Source organism: Antrostomus carolinensis, unplaced genomic scaffold (assembly GCF_000700745.2).
Source record: "Antrostomus carolinensis isolate BGI_N321 unplaced genomic scaffold, ASM70074v2 scaffold1995, whole genome shotgun sequence".
Taxonomy (NCBI): domain Eukaryota; kingdom Metazoa; phylum Chordata; class Aves; order Caprimulgiformes; family Caprimulgidae; genus Antrostomus; species Antrostomus carolinensis.
Window position 1 is genome coordinate 133,461 of NW_010316919.1, and position 19,277 is coordinate 152,737.

The following is a 19,277-nucleotide window of genomic DNA, read 5'->3' on the forward strand; positions in this document are numbered from 1 at the left end:
AGCAGAGAAAGAAGGAAAGTTTGTAATAAAAAGAAGCAAGGATATAGCATAAGTGCTGGGTGAAAAGTGTTGTACAAGTGTGGTGGGTTGACCTTGGACTGCAGCCACCCATCCAGCAGCTCTCTTACCCCATCCTCAACATGAGAGAAAACAAAATGAAAAAAAATAAGATGAAAAAGCTCAAGATAAAAAAATAAATTAAAAAAAAAATAGGGAGATCCTTCACCAGTTACTGTCACAAGCAAAACAGACTTGATTGGGGGAAAACTAGTTTAACATATTGACAACTCAAATAGATTTAGATGGCGAGAAACAGGCAAAATTAAAACACCACCTCACTCTCCCCTTATTCCCAGGCTTCACCTCACTCCATTCCCTACTCCTCTACCTCCCATCCACTGTCCCACCGGGCACAGAGGACATGGGGAACCAGGGGCCCACCCTGCAGCCCCTTTCCCCTCACTATTCCCCCACTCCAGCCCGAGTACCCCATGGCCACGGGGGGAATCTCTGCTCCGACACCTCGAGCTCCTCCTCAGGGGTGGCAGGGCTGTTTCTCACACTTTTGCCCCCTCACTCCTGGGCAGCATTTTGCACTTTCTTACACCAGTTTTCACAGGGAGACTCCAGCCTTGGTGACAGGCTCAGCTGTGGGGCCATCATGGAACCAGCTGAGGCAGCCCCTCACCTCTCCTCTCCTCAGAGAGGGCCCTGTGGCCCCACAGCGCCTGGGCACGGACACCCTGCACAGCGGGTAAAAAAAAGCGGGTGAAACACAGACTGAGAAGCCATAAAGGAAACCTGGGTCTCTCCAATGAGGGAATCTCTCAAACTGGAAGGGAAATTATAGATGAAACCTACCAAAACTTCCTCCCCACTCTTCGCGGGCCCAACTGCACCCACACGTCTGTACATACACACAGGCCTGCAACAAGAGAGTCCCCCCGCACCCAGCCCAGCCACCCTCCCTCGGTGCCGAGAGCTGCAAGAGGAGCTCATGCAGAACGAGCGGCTGTTTGGATGGGGAGTGTGTGGAAATAATCCCATGCAGAGCAATCTGTGTGAGGCAGCCCACACCCCATGCCCACAGACCTCATGTGGGGATGTCATTAATGAGCTCCTGTCGTGACACATGAGAAACTCCACCGGTGCTTCGAGGAGAGGCGGCAGGACACCTGCCTGCTGCACACATGGCTGCTTTCTCCCAACAAAGGCAGGGAATTAAATTCAGCCAAGGACAGAGCGTGGAGTGGCATGGTTCAGAGAGCACAGTGCCCCAGTTCCACCACTACTAGAAGAGCAAGAACAAGGCATGAGCTTCTGGCTGGTTTCTTCTACCCCTTAACATAAAGCACCCCAAGAAAGCCAGCATTTTACCCAGCACACATCTCTGAGGAAGAGAAGCTGTGCTTTGGTAAAGCTGCAGAGATGCTAAGGGCTGGATAAGGGCTGCATTGATGAGGCAGGAAGTTGAAGCATGGATCAGAAATGCATGACTGCATGGAAAAGTCGGAGGTGTACTGAGACAAATGACCCTCTTGTATAAGAAGGTGATGCGGTCCAGCACCAGAATGTGAGAGAAAAGGGGCTCCCAGCCACATCCCTCCCAGTTTGTAACCCTTGCACACAGGGGCTATCGTATTTTGACATGACTCAGAACAGTTAACTACAGAGCAGGGATTAATCTGACTGTGAATCTCGCCCCAGATACAGCGTGATTTTTGCATCTCCAAGAAGGCTGGAATAATAGCAGCAGCCAGCAACATCACTGTCACAACAAGTCAGTGCTGCCAAGAGAAGTAACAGGAAGAATAACCTCTATACTACAGAGGCTTACAAAATGGTTCAACCCAGCGGCATTGCTAGGCAGTGCTTTAGCCCAGCAGTGACTCACCATAAATGCTCGCATGCTCCTCATGCTGGAAAACACCATGGAAGCCTCCCCTCGGCAAGTCCTGCAACAGCCCCGCTGCAGCCAGGCTGCAGTCAGCACAGCCTAGAAGAGCAGTTGTGCATTTTACCCTCAGCTTCTTCCCTCCCAGGGATGCAATTTCCTACCTACACCTACTAGGTGACTCTGGATTTTAACCCTGTTGGAAGGGAGTCTGGGCCTCAAGGGGGTTTTTTAGGTACGCATTTTTTAAGGGTGTACATTCTTTGACACCCTTCCCTTGTATTGTAAATGTCAGCTGACACATGCCAGAGGGAACACTCTGCTTTCACCATGATTACAAACAAAAAAATTGAGAGAAAGTGGTTTAATTCTTTCCATTATTTGCCCAGTTCAGGCTTCATAAGTTTTCAAGTTTCTTCCTCAGACACAAGAATCTTCCTTCCTTCAAACTATTCTTCTGGATAAACTAGGACCCACAACTTTTGTTGTCTACAAAGCACTCAGGACACAGTTCCAAAGTTGCCTGCCTATGACAGCCTTTCAGGCCTCAGAAATAAGTATAGGACAAGAGTCAACTAAAGAGAATTTTTTCCAGCAGCCAGACATCAAATCACCAGCTCCAGGAATCAGCTCTCACACCCAGCAACAGACTGGTTTGCTTGACTCGTTATTGTAATATGGCTCATTAAACCTCCAAGAGAGGATATTCCACAGCATCCCAGCTCCAGTGCATCATGTAATAACCATTTCCACCTTTCTGAGTGGAAGGTGTATTGACAACCCCTAAACACACACTGATCTAGGTCATATTTAGGGTTCAGGGAACTGCGTGTAGGAGCCATGAGAAGAGTGGGCTTTCCTTGTGTTGTCCTGATCACAGCAGTACACACAGCCCATTCTGGATCTGTGCAGGGACACACTTTAAAAGGCAGGGATATAAACCTCAGGGAAGAAGAAAAGGGAAGAATGGGAGGAAAAAAAAACAGAAAAACATAAAGACATACAGAGTGTTGCAAGTTGAATGAGATATATTAGCACAGACATGGAGCTACTCCTCCATGCAGTCCCCTCTTTCAATATGTTTGTTTATTGCCTTCCCCCTCCCCCCATATTTAAGTTGCACCCTGGTATAAGGCAGGAGAATTCTCCCTTTTTTACTAGTAATTTTATGTGGTTTATTTCACAAGAGATGTGAAAAGGGAGGCAGGGAGAAGAGTCATAATAAAAAAAAAAAATTAAAAATTAACATTTTTCACCAGACAAGTCCAGTTCCTTGTACAACCACTTTGTATTGGCTGTGCTGACAGGGTGGGTTTCTTGTCCATGGCACTTTTCACCCCAGGACCACAGCCCATTCACACCCTCACAACTCTCCTATGGGAAGCAGATATTTGCCTTTTTAGATCTGTATTCTTGATCTGTAAGGTGCTTAGGTATTTCACAGCTATTTATTTCAGTAACAGTTAGAGGCCCTATATACGTGCCTGATCTGAACATAAGATACCCCAGATGTAGCTCACTGTAACAAGAAACAAATTTACATCTCCTGCATCCAGAGCAAGCAGCTCCCACTGCCTTTCCTCTGCACAGAGAGATGAATTCGCCCATGTACGTGTGCATAGCCATGGACACCATTGCCAAGTCCTGGGGAGAAGCTGAAGACCACAGCTTTGTGAGTCCTGCAGAGAGTGGTTGAGTGAGGGATTAGTAAACCAAACCCTGCTAAAACAAAGCCTCTCGGGAAACCCAATGCTGCCTCTCATTCAAGTCTCTTCATCACCTACAAGTACAGGGCTGTGCTGGAAGCAGTTTGGTTGGTTCAGTTAAACCAGCTATTAAAATCATAGCCAGTTCCTTAAGCAACAGCAGAAAATCACTTCCAGCCAGCTCTGCTGCCCAGCCTGGCCACCCCATGACCTGAGAAAGAACTGGGCATCTGCCCTACCACAGCTTAGGAGCCCCATGTGCCCCCAAGTTTCACACTTTTATGGGAGCAGGTGACTGAATTTCCAAGCCTACATTTACATCCAGCCATCAGGGACATTTTTTTGCTTTCTACCCTCCCTTAAAGTGGCAAACTTCTCTGTTCATTTTTTTAAATGCAGCAGCTGTAGCTAACAAGCTCTGTGGCCATCACTACCCTCCGAGGCATTTATCAGACTTTCACAAGCACCAGCCAGCATTTCCTAATACATGGCAGCAGAGACAACATCCAAGCTTTGCAATTTCCTGGAATTTTTTTCCCTCACCTCCACATATTTTTCTACCAGAGAACTTGTGCAGTATTAGCACCTCCAGGAAGCAGTAAGGCCAGCACAGGAGGCACGTGCAGCTGAACAAGAAGTCATCAGCAGACCGATCCATGCAGTGGCCTTTGCACAAAAATCCACTCCCTCCCAGCGAGCCAGCACTGGCCAAGTCTGCGAGTAAGGTGCATTTCTGGAGATCATAGGCCATTTACTGACCTCTGCATTAGCAACAGAGTCACTCACCGTAATTAAGCAAAGTAAGAACGCCTTGGGTTTGTGACTTGACAAGCTTTGGCAACGCTCTCCACGCCACAGCCCTGCTGCAGAAGGAGGGTTTTATGCTACATGCGGCACCCAACAGGTTTGGAGAAACAGCTCCTTCAAAAGGGATGAGTTTCCCCGTCGCTGGTCCAATATTCACTTTCTGTTTATGGTTTTTGTTTTCCCAAGTACACACTCACCATAAGAGATTTCCAAATTAGACTGTCACCCTAGGAATCATTTCAAACCCAGTTACTGACAGTTTGGAAACCACAAGTTTCTGATATCCCATTTTTGTAAAGCTCTTTCACCCATTTTATTCCCTTTTATGCAAAAAATTAGAAAAGTTTCCTCAGTTTTAATCTTGTAAAACACATTATGCAAATGTATGGGTTTTATGTAAGATGATGGCCTGCGGCCATCACCCCTGGCCCTGGCTGTGATCTTGTTAGATCTCCCAGCCCAAACAGGCTGGGGCCTGCTCAGTGCTGGCTGCAAGACCTCCAGAGCCAGCCAGGTGCTGTGAGAGCCAAGTGGCGAGGCAAGAGGTGGCCCCCGCCGCTGTGAGTCAGCACCCATGGGGTGCCCAAGCACAACCCACCCGCAGTGCACATGGAGGGCCTGAGAGAGAGCCCAGGTCCCCATGTGCGGAGGCTTCAGCGCATCCCTGTGTCCAGCACCGCACAGCTTGGAGGGCAAAGCACTTCCAAGGTGAAAGCCTTGAGGTTCTCAATAAAGTGGCAAGGGAGAACATTTGCCGTGTGCTGACCAACCCAGACAAACAGTGCTGGTTGAAGCAATCCAAACACCTGATTATGCTTTTTTTTTTTTTCTCTCCTTCTGTCATACCTTAAGCTATATGAGGAAAAAGGAATGGAAAGGAAGTCCCATAACTGATTTAACCTGTTTCTCACCCAATGACTCATTCTCATCTTTACCTTTCTGATGTCATTTGCTATACCTTACTTTGCCAGCAAATATGGGGGAAAAAAAAAAAAAAAGATATTTATTTTAGCTACACTTATATTTCTTTTTAACACCACAATCACACAAGTTCTGAAAAATACCAGGCAGAGATGTTTTTTTTTCTTCAAATGTTAACAAAGATCACTGATTACTCTAACTCCTTCCCAGAACCCAGCAGCTTTTCTGGAGTGAATCCCTGGAAACACTCTCTGCAGGGAAGTTAACAGGAATACCTCACACCAGCCTTACCAGAATCTTATCAACCTTTATCTTCCACCAGACAAAGCCACTAAGCACAAGCATTTATTTGCCAGACAATACAAAGATCTCCTACTATTGAAGGCAGTACTTGAGGCTCTGAAGGGCAGACCCCACCACTTACCTAGAAGCATACATAATTTTTCTCCTCCTTTAGAGGCTTCACAACAACTTCATACACATGCAGATAGTCCCTGTCTACAGCCACTGTACACCCTATTATCAAACACCCCCAGCAGACAAGGAGAAGCCTTACCTTGACTGAAACAATGGTGCTCTCAGGTCCCAGAGAAGGAGTTCAACTCAACAGTGCTCAGAAAAGAGTGTTTCAGGCTTATGTCTGCTGCACTGCTGAAGTCAATCAGCCCGAAACCCAGCTGATTCCCCTCAATCAGATGACCTCATAGCCTAATTCCTAAATGTGCTTTAGCCTGGGCTTCTAGGAACTTGTGTGTGAGGTCTAGAAAACAATAACCTCTGTAGTAAGGCAAAAATGGTAGCTCTAAGTAATGCCTACATCCACATTACATCTTTAACTGAGTCACATTAACTGGTTACAGCCTAGTTAAAAGCTATAAATTTTTAACTTAATATAATAAGACCTCAGCTGTGAAAGGGCTTTTTCGTCTTATGAGGGCAGGGCCAGAACCCATCTGCACTGGTGTTTTCAATAATATCCCCTCTAGGGTTTCTTGTTCAAGGTTGTAAAGAACCAGTCTCTTGTCTGATGTTCTTCTGGTATAGAAAATACCCAGATTTGGGCTTAAATCCTAAAGATGACTTGGCTTTTGGTGTCCTATGTAAGAACCCCCTGCTGAGAGGTTTGGTAGTCATTACTTTTTTAGAACACCCAAAGGTAGATGTCCAAATACTGGACAGTGGCTTCTGGCAGTTTAGGACCTGCCCCAGGTCTCACTGACACATTGAGCCATTTGGCTTCTTTTGCACCTACGTGCACCTTCATCTCTGAAAACACAGTTTCCTGGCCTCTCCAGCTCTGATCATCCTCCAGCTTCTCTCATGTTTTCTCTGGATTTCACCACACCTTAGCCTTAAATATAGAGCACCATTTTGGGGTAATTAGAGATTCTTAATTAATTAGAGTTATAGATTTAAGGATTCAAAGCTTGACAAATGAGCTCAGGTTAATTTTTCTGCAAGAGCTGGAGAAAATTACTGGTCTCAGGTACCTGCCCTACCCCTCTGCTGAAGGTTAATTACTGTTTCGCTTGTGCAGCCAAAACCACGTGTGCCTCCATCCCAGCCACTCCAGCTCACAGTCCAGCACCCAGCTCAGCTCCAGCATCACCCAGCTGCCAGGCTGCACCAAGGGACAGGTCAAGCTCTGCTTCTGCCCCTGTGTCCCCCAGCAGACACCGCAGAGGATGACCCCACACCTGCAGCCCCGGCAGCAGGGCTCATGGCTGCACATCTTTGCCCTTTGAGGCTTTTTTCAGATCTGTGGTCTTCCAGCAACAAGCAGAGGTGCAACGCTCTGACACAATGAAAAGGGCATCTTAGTACCTAACAAAGCCAAAATAATGCATTTCACTCAATATGCCTCAAAACCTGCACTGTTCATGTCGTTTGGGTTTGTTGGGTTTTTTTCTCTCTCTGTGGAGCTGATGTGATGCAAAGGAGGAAGGATAGGATGAGGACCTGGCAAAAGTGGTTTCTGCTCCCAGACAGGCACTGTCCTCCCAAAGGGCTGTGATCAAACATTTTCCCTTCTTTCTGCTTCAGCATACCTGTCTGTAACAAGGGACCTGGCATAATTTTAGACCACTTTTTGTTCTTACTGAAGAACTCTTTCAATTGTTTTTTTTTTTATTGCAGCGATGAACTGAAGAACACTGCCTTTCAGATTCCCTTAAACTACTACTTTTCCCTCAGTTTTATGCTGATTGACCTCAAAATGTAAGCTCTAAAGCTCACCTAAAAAATGACTTCTGTTATTTTGTTCATTGTAGATCTCAACTTTCTGCTATATTCATGAATAAGTGTTTGAGTTCCATGGCAGAGAGAGCGTCTGTATGATTACATGTTTTTAATTTTAAATTATGGGTAAAACTGTAGATCAAATAGAATATTCAGGGAATGTGTCATGGAATAGTAGTAGCCTGTGAGCAAGGCCTTCACAAGAACCAGTTAAAAAGGGCTGTTTAGCCAAAGGAGAGGAAAAATTGAATATTTGTGGCCAGCCCTTACACAACAATGGCCCATGGAAACCAGCTGGAACATCCTTGTAAGACATGCAAGAACATCCAATGAATGCAAAATGGCATCTGAAACTGGGAGAAAACTTATTTATATAACCCTGCTAAAGTGAAAATGAGAGGGAGAAGGCAGCAAATGATGCAGAACAGAATTTAACAATTTGTTAAAAATACGGTTCCAGCGTAGGCCCCGTGTGATTCCGACAGCTGGTCGTCCATGCAGCTACGTGGATAAGGTGAGGTTGGGCAAGAGGCAGCAGCAATAACCAGGCACCATGGAAGTGTTATGACACACCACAACTGGTTTGGATAACGCACAGATTTTTGCAAAGACACAGTATCTCTGCTGTGGCCAGGGTTTAGGAACAAATTGTCATTTGCATGGTGCCGTATGTATTTTCTGTGGCTCACCACCAGGCCTTGGGTCACAATCCCTCTGGGATCCCAGAGCACTCAACCAAACTGGCTCCAGGTTCCCCGTACAAAAACCTGCAAACATCAATGAACAGTGACATGTTACACTTTGGAGATTTCTTTTAGTGAGATGGAGGCATCTTTGTCTCTAACCTCATAATGTTCTTTTAGTGAAGAACAATTTTAGGACAAAAATCTTAACAGCACTCTATTTTTTTCCTTAAAAAAAAACAAAACAAAACAAAAAAAACTTTTAAAAAACCAAGCTGTCATTGCAGAACACATCTGAGAAGGCAGCCCAAGCCCACTGCCAGGACAGAGACTGCACACCACTGGGCCAAAATAACTACAAAGATGTACATAAACATCACATGCAGGAAAAAATAGAGAAGAAAGAACTATAACAAATAAGCACAGCAGGCAATCCCAGCAAGTTAGACCCATTTCAAGCTGCATTGCTGGGTTTATTCTTATTGCAAAAGGCTGAGGGAGCAGAGGGACAGACAGCAGTAGGACCGCAGCCAAGAGATACAGGGTGAGATCAACCATTTGTAAATAACAGTGAAACAAGTGAAGGGTAAAGCAAAAACTGGGAGTAAAAAATGAAGTTAACTGAAATCAGTTACTCAATTAAGTTCATTCTTTATCCTTGTTTTCTTATATATTACTAGTTTTGCATCATTACTTCTCTCTGAAGCTGTGAGTGCTAGAAAAAATTCTTTTTAAACTGAAAGTAACACTGCCCGACGACAATGTGAAGTCAAGATGTTTCATGAGCTGGGGCCTTGAATAATCATCAGGCTTGCAATTAATAATCTGTAACAATCAGGTCACCTGTCAGGTAAGAGGGTTGCAAAGGCCATGCCCTCAGCTACCGCAGGTGGAAGCAGCATTGCTGCTTGCCATGGCTCCAGCACTACCTGGGAGGACCCCAATGCCCTTTGATGCCCAGCTGCTGCTGATGGCCAAGCAAGAGATGATTGAAATATTTTCTTTTTCCATAAGCTGTTTTTATACTGAGTGATATGAATTGAACAAATAACATTTTTGCAGAAGTGCAATACTTACAATGTCCCATTTCAACTTCAGTATTTTTATTTTAAATCCCAATAAAATAATTTTCCTTTGTATAAAGACTAAAGCCATTATTTTTCTGGGAGAATGGCAAGGGACAAGATTGGACAGTCATCTGAATATTCAATTTACAAAGGAAATTTACAAATGGAATTTAAGAGGAGTCTTGCATTATAACTTTTTTCTTTTAGCCATCCTGGGAATAACCTATATAAAAGCAGTAAAAAACATGAAATTTTGAGCATCAGGAAAAGGCAAACAAATACATTCCTGTGTGTTCAAATAACTGTGCTTTTTAAATTTCACGATAATTTACTAACCTATTACGTTTTTCTTAAGCTTCACAATTTCAGGTGACAGACAAGTTCAGGTCAGAGTTTAACTTTTCAGTGAATGGAGCAGAAGGCACCGTTCTTGTTTCCTATTACTGGCACAGCTTATAAGGTAGTTGAGCCTCAAAATAATGTATCATCTAAAATATACAGTAGAGGAAAAGCATTAAGGTAATGGAAACTCAATATTTCTAATGTTCCAAACATATAAATAGAACCCAAGTCAGTACATTAGACAATTGACTGGCTTTGCTTGTATGCACGCAGGAATAAATGGAAACATCCTTATTTCCTATCCCAAGGGGCAATTATTTCAGAGCCTGGTTTTGTGCATTAATAAAAAAGCAAGATTCCATTGTCTGGTAGCTAAAATATCTTACTATATATGCTGTATAAGCAGTCCAGCAGCAAACAGAAGAAAAACCCAGAACTCTAGCATCACAGTCTCTAAACAAGCTCTTAACCATACCTAGAGTATTTCTGTGTGTATTTATACACAAATATAATCAATAAAAATATAACCAGAACAGTGTATTGTTTGTATATTTTAGAAGTTCTGTTAGTCATCACATGTCCTGGCTATGCTTGTGTCTACACATTGTCCAAAATGCTTATTTCTCAAGTGCTACAATGAGTCTAACAAATGCAAAGACTAGAATTTCACACCTCTTTAGGAGAGAAGGGGACTGGATTGCAACTCAAAAAACAGCTTTCTCCCAGCTCACCACCAATATATTCATTCATTTCTTTAAGCATCCCTTTCCTCTCTCCTCCCTGCATACCTTCAGTATTTTTTTTATCCTTTAAAGGAAAAAATGAGAACATAAAAAGAATTTATAAACAAAGAATTCAGAAATGGTGCATATTGCCTCTTCTCTCCATGTCCGAGAGAAACACGCTGCCATGCTGTGAACCAAATTCTTATTTGCAGTTATGTCCAGTGGCACCATTCATCATGTTTGCCCTAGCCACACACCTGACAGATTGATCAGGCGTTGAAATGCCAGAGACTAAAGTCCAGGTTCATGTTATAGGGAAAAATAAATAAATAAATAAATAAAAGTTTCTCTTCAGGAAGGTTTGTTTGGCCATTTTGCATCAGAGACACTGAGTGCTCAGATCCCGCCTCGCCAAGACCGTGCAGAGTATTTTAGAGACTTTCTGCTAAATGCTGTAAACTTCAAATCAGTAAAACTGGGCTGAAACCAGCTGGGAGACCCATCAAATTTCACACAACAAGATTTTGCAAATATTTGTCCAAGTCAGATTCACTAGAAGACAAAGCTGGTAGGATGATTTTTATTTAGAGGAAGCCTTGCAGTTTGTGTTTAAGCTGCCTATTTAAATAGGCTGCTAGCATGATAATAACATCTTCGGAAGGAAAAAAAAGATTCTTGGAGATACATAACATGTTTAATTGAAACCATTAGTTTTACTGGCAAACAGTTTCATATTTCTGTTCTGTTAATCCGAACAAAGTGCTGCAATTATGACTCAATACATAATGTCCTCTAGTGCTACTCGCCCCACATTCCCAAAGTATCGAAAGAAAACAAAACCGTTTTCAGTTAACAAAACATTCCATGCTTCTATCCAGAATACTTTTATTATATGGTTATCATATACATCAGAATTATATTGGGAACATTTACAAATATGTAAAGATAGTTCGGAACCTCCATTATTCACATACACACTAACTCACACACTCATTTTGCATGTCTAGTCAGTTATCAGGTGAATGATGCACAAAATTATTGCTTTGTGAACATACACCTCAGATTAGATTTAATCTTCAGTGGCAAGAATTGAGATATTTTTAAAAAACCCAAACAAAACAAAAACAAAAAAACAAGTCTTAAATACCCTGTATAACATACCTGTGCATAAACCTAAAGATATGTTTAGCTTACCCATTACCTTTGAAATACTTACCAAAATTAAAATTTTAAACCCATTTATTAAAAAAAAGTATTAAAAAGTTCACCATTATTTACAAATCCGATTAAATTACACATAAATAAATATTTACATTCAACACACTGCTTCCCTTAATACACATAAAGCCTCCCTGGAAATATTTTTTGGCCTTAATAGGCAAAAAAAAAAGTAAAAAAGAAAAGTTATGTGCCTATTCTTTCAAGTTTCCCTCCCAATTTAAAAACAAGACAATATAAATATCTGAATAAAGCTGCAATATCCTTAGACAGAGAAAGTGAATTTTCTAAAAGCATTTTAATTTTGAACTATTCCTTGTTAAAAAAAAAAAAAATCAAGGTAGTATCCACTGCAGCCAACATTACTGCAGTTTTTAAAAGCCTGAATATTTCTATAAAAATAAGCATGTCAAATGCCATCAGATAGCTTTTAAATCTAGCAGGATTTTAGTACTCTCCTATGGTAATCTGAAAATAGAGAAAGAAAAAAAAAAAGAAAAAAAACCAAAACAAAAAAACAACCCACAGAGTAATACTATTTTCAGGTGTTTATAAAAAAATTTAATGTACATAAATCTATATACCATTGTTTAATACTGCTTTATTCTTACTGTTGCATTTAGAGAGAATAAAACCCTGAAATTTTATCAGATAACAAACAGGCTTCCATCTACAATCTGTATCTTAAAAACTATACACGAAGCTGGTCACCACTAGGTACTTAGATGTAGCAAAAAAAAAAATCTAAATATATCTCTTTGCATATTTCCATCAAAACCCCTTTATAGCACCACTTTTACAGCAAAGGATTTCAATACACTTGTACCAAGTACTTATCTTCTGGCAATTGCTTCCACAGATAAGGGATACTGCAGCTTTTAGAAAGACTTGTCTCATGGATCCAGGGGGAGTGAAGATCCTGAACACGATGGGTTTTTTCCTTTTTTTCCCCTCCTTTCTTAAAAAAAAAAAACAAACAAAAACAAAAAACAAAACAACCCCCAAATCTCTATATTCCCCCCAGCAAGAAGATCCCAGTCTGTGTTTATGAGGAAGAGTTTAAAGTCTGGTTTATCTCCTTTTATTTCCTGTGCTTATCCATTTTATCAATGGTTTTGTTGGTTTCTGCAGGGCTCTGGTCGCCAGCGTTCATGTATGTTTTGTCTGCTATTTTTAATGCTTCATTTAGGTAGTTCTGGACGGATGTCATGGCAGCGCAGATGGCAGCACTCCCAAAGCCATGTGTGATCAGGCTAAAATGAGTCAAACAGCCCTGGATGCCAGGGTCCAAGATGGGACTAGGTCTCGTGTTTCCAAGAGGAGTTCTGTCCTGAGTGAGGAGGTCTGTGAATTCCTTACAAATCTGCCTGCAAGACACAAAATGATCACGCTTTACACCATGGTGGGAATTTATGCAAAATCAGATAAATAAATAAAAATTTAACAGAGAAAACCTATATCAAATATTTGGCAGTTATGTGGGAATTAGAGTTTTCAGAAATTCATTACTCCATCAGCAGCAGTGTCTAAAATTAAAACCTATTTATTAGCACCCAGTTTCTGATGAACCTTCTGTTATATCTATGTCACAAAAACAAGTACACACTCTGCAAAATAATCTTTCCAGCTCTGGTTTCTGGCTGGCTCTGCATCATTTGCTCTAGATTTTAAAGGGGGGAGTGGGAATTTAGTACTAGTTTCTCTGAGAACTTCCCCAGCTGCAGTTAAATGATTTAGAAAGACTACAGCAGCTGAAGAGGAGGTTCAATTTAGTTCTGCATGTTGTACTTATGTGCCTCCTTTATTACAGAGACCTAGGCCCTGATCCTGCAAACACTAACACATATGCCTGGCAAAACATGAATGGTTAATAACGCACAAACATATGTTGTTTGCTGCTTGTAAATCTGTCCCCTTGATGGGATTTCACAGGAGCTGAGCAATCGTAACAGAATTATCACTTCATCAGAATTTCTCAATCGCAAACATCTTCCAAAAAATGACTGTGCCAATAACAATACTAATAATGGTAATACTGAAGAGCAGGAGGGATAGTGCTCAGTAAAAACTTAAGGTTCAAGATATAGGAAAGAGGAGATGGATTCTTGTAAAAGAAGGTCTTTTTTGGGAAAGCTAGATTAATTCTGCAACAAGGAGTATGTTTTGCATGCCTAATCTGAGCCCAAAGTCAGGACAACTCTTCTCAGCAGTTTCAGCAAGTTTTCTCAGATCTTCTGCAGAGCGAGGGTGGCTTCAAAAGCAAGAAATTACATCGACCCCAAAGCACAAAACATCTCGGAGCAGAACAGATCATGAACTGAAGGGTTTGTTAAACCTCAGCCTGGCAAGGCTGGAGCTGGGAAAAGGGGACAATGAGCACTCCAGCCACCAGTTTGAGATAAGAATGACTCGATGCAGGTATTTCCCCCCAGAGACCTGATTGGTATGTGGTTTACTCGCAGGTACAAGTGTCTGCGGAACAGCCATAATAAAGCTTCTCTCCTTTACTCTTCCTTCCCTGTTCATCAGGCTTTGCCATAGGAATTTAACTTAAGTATAGGGATTTTTTGCATCTACCAAAGGTTGGCTCTCATTATAAAAACTTTCAGCTGTAATTATGAGAAGTGACTATCCACAGTTCTTGACTCCTAGTGTCCCATGGGGAAATCCTGAATCCTGTGTGCTGCTACAGCCAAAAGCAGTTACGAGGACAAAGTGGTTGAGCTTCCCTGCACCCAGCACAACCACCAGGAACTCTCCAAGAGTTCCAGGAACATCTCCAAGATTCCCCTCTGGGCTGCATGAACAGAGGTAGGTGAACCACCTCCTGCTCCCAGTCCTGACACTGATTCACATTCCCAGACCACACATGCTTTCCAGGTCCTCAACCCTATCAGACCCAGGGATATGTTTTTCTTAGAGATATAGCTGTCCTGGTATAGGGCTTTCTCTGAAGTTTTTTACTAAAGTTAAAAGAACAAAACTAGTCCAAACTGCTTTAGAGTTATCACACAGAGTTGTTGTTGTTATTATTATTTTTGGTTCAGACTAAAATAACAACTGCAATAGTTGAATTTAAACCAAAACCAAATAAAAAGAATTGCTTCATCTCCCTGATTAAAATTACACATGAAAATGTACCAAACTGTCCCCAGTCACAGATACTCATGGTCACACAAAAGCATCTCTAAAAAGGAGAAGAAAAAAAAAAAAAAAAATCCAAGCCCAAAACTTACTTTGCAGCAAGAAGCATATTCTTCCTGTTTGCCATTTCATTGCGGCCCATGTGTGGTCTAGTTAAATATTCAGCCACTGCTTTGGAAGGAAACTCTGTCTCACATACATAACCAAAGTCACGAGCAAGATGTACAGCTTCACCTGGCATGGGTAAAAGGGAGTGCTTAAGAAATGTAGTAACATCTATTTATTATAAGGAGATCAGGGAAATTAAGGAAAGTGCTGTGAATTTTTGAAGTGTATTCCTGTTTTAGAAAGGGACACTGCTGTGTTTACTATACCACTCATTAGCATTTTCTAATTAATAAATCTGTGTTTCTTTGTAAGTTTGCATCCAGAAAAAAAGATCTACGTGGTGACTGCTACAAAAAATAATTCTATTGCTTCTGTACAAAAAAATCTTCCCATCTCTATCCAGATTAACTGTGCAGCAAAGACTAGAATTCAGTCTAAATCAAATCGTCCACTGATTTTTTTTTAAATGGCTACTAAATTTCACTTACATAATAAAGTGGCTAGCAGTTTACTATATTTTCTAAATACTTTCTCCCTAGTAAGCATTTTCATATAGAAAATAAAATCATAACATCTATAACTAGGTCCCTTTTTTTCATTATGGTAATTTCATCAGGCTTAAAAAATGGATTTGCCTGATCATTGCGTTACCTGCAATGTACCTGGCTACAGGTACCTGTGCATAAGCTCACTTAGACCCAACTTCCAAAGAAAGGTTTTAAATGGAAGTTGCTGATGAAAAAGTGAAATAACAGTAAGGTATTGTTAGATCATTTTTCACTTTTCAATTGCTGTTCCTATCCCTGTTAAATTGTACCACTCCCAGGACCTGCTTTAAACAGGAACACAGAACATAACCACACACATACATATATATACACCTCTCAAGTCACCTTAACTGACAGAGGGTCCAACACAACATGTTACAGATTAAAGGGGCTCCAGTTTCCTATCAGGAAGTCAAAAGCTATAAATCTCACTTTATATGCTTGTTTATTAGAAAAGCTTCTGAGGATACCACTGAGGTAGGGCCAGGCGTTAGTCAGCTGCCCTGGACTTTTAAAGTTTCCTAGTAGGGAACCAAAGCCACTAGTGTGATGAGTTTCACCCCTTTTGCCTTCCCTGCCTGCCTCTGCACACACCCTTACAAAACTGACACAGCCCAGCACCCCTCAAGAAACACAGACTGGACAGACATGCATTGTGGACATCTGGGCATGTATCCCTGCATCCTTGCCAGCATCCCTGCGATGCAACCATGAGGAAGAGGAGTATTAGCTGGGTTTGTGCAGGTAGAGCTCTGAAGTCAAGGGCTTAGAGACCAGATTTGAAGGGAGAAGGGGAGAGGAGCCCCCCCAGAGGCAGCACAGCTGTTAGTTGCTGCAATGTTCCCATCATGCTCACTTTAAAATAAAAAATCTCTCTCTCGCATTCATTGGCTTTCTAGCCTTTCCATGCTTTGCCTAAAGGATAAAAGCTGCACACAAGGGAAAAAAAAAGTTTAAGACACATTCAAGACTCACCTTCCACCAAAGATGTCAATAGTGTCACATTTGCAGCTTTCCTTCTACCAGCAGGAAGATTCAAGCCAATTTTATCCAGTTTTTCCCTTAATGATCTGCCACCATTTTTAGATTTGGCTCTGTAATTAAAGAGGAAAAAAAAAAATGGCCTTATTTATCTTCAGGGAACACTTCTTTTTAAAGATGAGAAATTCCAGTTACTGACATTCAATAGGGTTCTACAAGGGGAAAGATAAAAAACAGGCTCTCTTTTCAAGTGACCTACTTCTTAAATGCTCTAGTACAGCCAGGATGAAACACAGCAGAGGTCAAAATCAAAGTGTTTCAAACTGCACCATCGAAACCAACAGCTGTAGAACAATCACATACCACCTTAAGTGTAGGCAAAAAAGGACATATAAAATGTCCTTGTAATGATTAATCCAGACTAGGATATTTAATCCAAAAATTGTTCCATGAGGAGAGACAGTTTGTCACGGGAACAAGCAAGCTCCACAAACCATTCTTGAGACAAAAAAATCCAACTCTAAACAGAGAATGAGAATTGCTGTCAGAGCTGTTAATAGCACTTCTCCAGAAGCAGCAGAAGTGCAAAGAAGTTTTATTTCCAAAGCCTATTAGGATTCAGTGTTGTTGGGCTTCTTAAAAATCAGAAATCTGCTAAAAGGCTTTCTTAGCTCCTCATTGTGCTAACCGGGCTGCTCACACACACATAAGCACGGGGCGGCGGGGGGGAACAAAAAAACAAAACAACACAACCCAAAAATCACAAAGAGGGACGATGGGGATGGTTGCAGGATGGGGTGTTTGTACGGGGAGTCCCAGCCTACCTTCTGAGTACTCCTCCGAGCAAAGAGGCGTTGAGACACTCGGGGGGCGAGAGCCGCCTCTGCACCTCTGCTACTGTCACTTTGTATTTCGAGGTGGAGCTGAGGAGGGAAAGTCTCCCCGGAACCGAACAGAATACTTCATTGGGGTTTATGACCACTCCAATTAATCCATCCTTTTGGCAGGGGAGACTCAGAGCACTGTTTTTCGTTAAGGAAATGGGACCTGCAGGAGGAGGAGGGAAAGCAGGTATTTTATAAAAGGGAAAAATAAATGGGAAGTGGCAAGTGAATTTCCTTACTACAAAAAGAGACCAGGAGACTGGATTTCGTTTTGTGTTAAATGCTCACACCAGTGACCCCAGCATCCATCTGCAGCACGGGGCTCAGCTGCCACTGAAAGGTCCCCACTACTAGTCCTGAACTGCTATATTTTGCCACACCAAATTTCAAGGAGCTGCCAAACACAACTAGGAATACTTTTTTAAAAGGCACAAAAACCCCCCCATCCACATCTCTGAAGCAGGATGCAGCAAGTCAGCAAATCCATACTTATAAAAAGCCAGATACAACTACAGACTGCAAATTAGCATCCTTCAGCTACTGCCAAAAACTCCTCCGCAGTCAGGGCAGGGAGAAGCCCCCCAGCTCCTGCTGGGGCTCATCTTCCACCTCACACACAGGGATTTAAGAAACCGCCTTTGGAATTTAATCCCAACAAATTCATAACAGAGAGTTTGACAAGAGAGCGGGATGCGGAAGAGAACTGAAAGTAAAACATTGCTCGCTCATGGCTTCAGCCTTTAGGTGAGTAGGGACAACAAAGGCTTTGCAGGCAGCAAACCACAGCTCCAGCTTTTCCATCCCCTCGCAAATCCACCCAGTTAACCCCTGGTGGGGTGCTGCTGGCTCAGCACCGATCGGAAAGGGTTAACGAGCCGAGGTCGGCCCCGCTCCCCGGAGGGGGAAAGATTTTTCAGTGGTGCATCTGACAGCGAAATTATTCTCCCATGAGCTAAACGCAGCAATCAGCGCTCTGACAAACACTTCTGCTTTTCCTCAGTTAGGTATTTGTTTGAAGTCTTCAGAGGAAACTTCCACTGATTTTTTTTTTAAACGCAAATTTGTTTAAAAACAAAAGCAGGAAAAAAAAACCCCTAAATTACTGTAAATTGAGTCAATACGTCTTTCTTCCTTAAAACCTCAGTTACAAAACCATTTTGATTATGATAAAGCCGAGCAGGCTTATACCAGTGAACTCACTCCCTTCTCAAGTCTTGTAAAGAAGTTGAAGAAAAAAAAACCAAAACAAAACACAAACCACCCCAAACTGTCTTCGAGTGCTAGCAACAACGAAATAAACCAAACATGATTTAAAAAATCATCAACAACAAAAAAAGCTCCGTGTCGCTTTACACACGCGTATTCCAGGGCACCATTAAATTCGGTCCAACTCCTGGTTTCGATTAAAGCCCCACACCAGAGCACGGATTTGTCCCCGCGGGGATGGCCACTGTCCCCCCCAAGGTCTCGCCCCCCAGGCTCGCTGCCACCGCCGGACCGGGGCAGCCCCTGAGGTTTGTCCCCGTCACCACCTTCCTTCGGATTGCGTTAGAAAAACTCACAGAGCGTGTCCTAAAAACCCCTCCGCCCCCCAGATCCGAAAGGAGATCTGCCTTTTTTTAAAAAAAAATAAAATAAAAAGGCGTCAATTCACCCGTGTGTCATTAAACATCAACTATTGACAAGGGAAAGTAAACTGCAGTGCCACCTTACTGACCTTTTCTAATGACTGTCTGGTCGTGCATTAATAAGTGTTGATCTTCCACATTCTGGAAAGAGAAAGGGGAGAAAGTTTCGCACCTTGAAAAGCTGAGAGGGAATGAGCCGGGAGGGGGTGGGGGGGCTTTTGGGAAACCCACCCCCTCTCATTTTAAGGGCAGAAAGGGAGAAAAGGGGAGTTTCGCTGCAAGGACGGGGATGGGGCAAGGAGAGGTGGGATGTGCAGAAGGGGACGGTGCCCGGCTCGGCAGCAGAGCGGCCCGGGGGCTATAGGGGTCCGGGGCTGGGGGGG

General features: G+C 42.6%; 1 protein-coding gene across 1 annotated transcript; it reads right to left on the minus strand.

The window, feature by feature from the left end:
• Positions 1–12,682: 12,682 nt before the first annotated feature.
• On the minus strand, positions 12,683–19,035 carry LOC104525276 (transcription factor AP-2 gamma; the record flags this gene model as incomplete). The annotated part of the gene is made up of 5 exons (XM_010168382.1): positions 12,683–12,968; positions 14,838–14,979; positions 16,377–16,495; positions 17,207–17,429; positions 18,984–19,035. Coding segments are annotated over 5 exons (822 nt in total), but the record flags the coding sequence as incomplete, so codon positions are not given.
• Positions 19,036–19,277: the final 242 nt, after the last annotated feature.